At 58.1% G+C, this 1,804-nt stretch overlaps 1 protein-coding gene across 2 annotated transcripts; it reads left to right on the forward strand.

Moving 5' to 3' along the window:
- The first annotated feature begins 304 nt into the window (after positions 1-304).
- LOC113206666 (uncharacterized) lies at positions 305-1,787 on the forward strand. 2 transcript variants are annotated; one of them, XM_026422852.2, is made up of 4 exons: positions 305-413; positions 799-1,011; positions 1,103-1,302; positions 1,585-1,787. In XM_026422852.2, the coding sequence occupies exons 1-4, from the start codon at positions 409-411 to the stop codon at positions 1,761-1,763; spliced, it is 597 nt and encodes a 198-aa protein (XP_026278637.1). In that variant the 5' UTR covers positions 305-408; the 3' UTR covers positions 1,764-1,787. The 2 variants fall into 2 exon arrangements, with proteins under 2 accessions (XP_026278637.1, XP_052132723.1); XM_052276763.1 differs by having other exon boundaries at positions 345-413; positions 789-1,011.
- The last annotated feature ends 17 nt before the right edge of the window (positions 1,788-1,804 follow it).

Raw genomic sequence — 1,804 nt, forward strand, 5'->3', positions numbered from 1 at the left:
GGTTGATGTGGATTCTGCCCACGCGGGATGGATAGGGAAAGACCAAAAGACAGAAGACCGTAGAACAATACGGCGTGGCTGCAGCCGCAAACCAAAGACAGCAGGGACGAAAGATCAAAGATACCAATAGCTCCTGCATTTCGATATCGTCCTGGCTTGACTTACAGATGAACTGAGGGCAGGGGCGTGAAGGACAGCCCCGCCCCGCCCCCCGCCACTACTTGCTGAGCCTGCTCACGGCACGGCTTCCCTCGACGACTCCGTCGTGTTGGCGACACTTGCCCCCCCCCCCCTACCCGTGCCTACCGCCAGCAGCCGGCCGGCCGTGGTTTTTGGTCTCAGTCCGCCTCCAGGCCGTCAGCACGATGCTCGACTTGCTGTAGAGTCAGCAGCCCAGTCAACACAGCCATGTCGTGAGTAGGAATGCAGCAGAGTCGACTGCGCGACTAACAACTAATGCTGCCCGTGCCTGGGCGTAGTGTACCAGTGAGAAACTTCAAGTTAAGAGTATAGAAGATGTCGGATTTCAGACTAAATTAGGCAGAAAGGTCGCCTGTGTGGGGCGTGAGAAACGATATCATTAAGACGCCAAAAATGGCACATCGACGTCTTCGTGATATCGTCGTTACAACGTCAGTTCGGCCAAGAGAGTATAGTCCGGCCAGCCAAAGGTGACGCCTGGCGTAGCATGGGCTCTCATGGGCGACTACAGCAAACCCAGGCGTCATTTTTTTTTTGACTGGCCGGACTATAAGGGCGCCCGGCTGGTTCACAGGAACTGACTGCAGCTTGTTGCAGGCCGAGCAAACAGCTGAGCCGCAGGTGGCGGTCCACCTCGCCGTGCGTCCGGCGCGCCGCGCTCTGCGGCCTGGCCGCCCTCGTCGTGTACGTGCTCATGTCGCCGCGCGCCTTCCTGCACGTCGAGCAGTTCACCATCGAGCAGGCCCGGCCCAAGGACGTGTGGGACTTCCTCGCCGATTTCAGCAACATGCCCAAGCTCAACCCAACCATGTGAGCTGTGTGTGTAGCTCGGCGCAGTCTGGCGTGGTTCGGCCAACCACGAGGTGAAGTTCTTAACTGGTGTGGTTTCTCGCGGTTGCAGCTTGGACTGGGAGCTGCTCTCGGACGGAAACAGCCAGGGCCACTGGAGGTACTCGGTGCGCTACACGGAGCGTCTCAGCGGGCTGCCCTCCGTGTCCAACTACGCCACGGCACACTTTGAAGTAATCCCGGCCAAGTCCAACAGCGACTACCTCATCAGGTCCACGCACAGCACGTGCTTCTACACAGACTTCCTCTGCCGTAAGTGTATTCTAATTTCATTTTCTGGTAACAAAAGGTCGGACTTTCTTCGAAAAGCGAGAGAGGCGGGTGCGAGGGGGTTACATGGAGACCCGTCTATGCCCTTACTCTGGCCGGAAGCTGCACTATCATGCACGCTGCGTAGAGTCTCTGAGCGCGCGGCGTACGGAGGCGCGGGGTAGCGCTGCGGCCAGTGCTGCTGGCGGCGGCCATATCCCCCGCCTGGCGCCGGTCAGGGAAGCCCCACCTCCCCCACTGTCCTGACTGGATCCCACCCCGCAGTGCCCACAGCGTCGGAGACCAGATTCTCGCCGCTAGATGGCGGGATGACTACGCTCTGCACGGAGCGCATCGAGTACGCCTGCCCCTGGGTCATGAGCGGATTCTGCAAGAAGGAGGTCCTGTACCAGAGGAATGCCATCAGAGAGAATCTCAAAGTCGAGCTCTACTCTCAAAATTAACAGTTAATCTAAAATATTGACAAAGTATCAAAAAGTATAAA

Source organism: Frankliniella occidentalis, unplaced genomic scaffold (genome assembly GCF_000697945.3).
Source record: "Frankliniella occidentalis isolate FOCC.00 unplaced genomic scaffold, Focc_3.1 Scaffold4327, whole genome shotgun sequence".
Classification (NCBI taxonomy): Eukaryota; Metazoa; Arthropoda; class Insecta; order Thysanoptera; family Thripidae; genus Frankliniella; species Frankliniella occidentalis.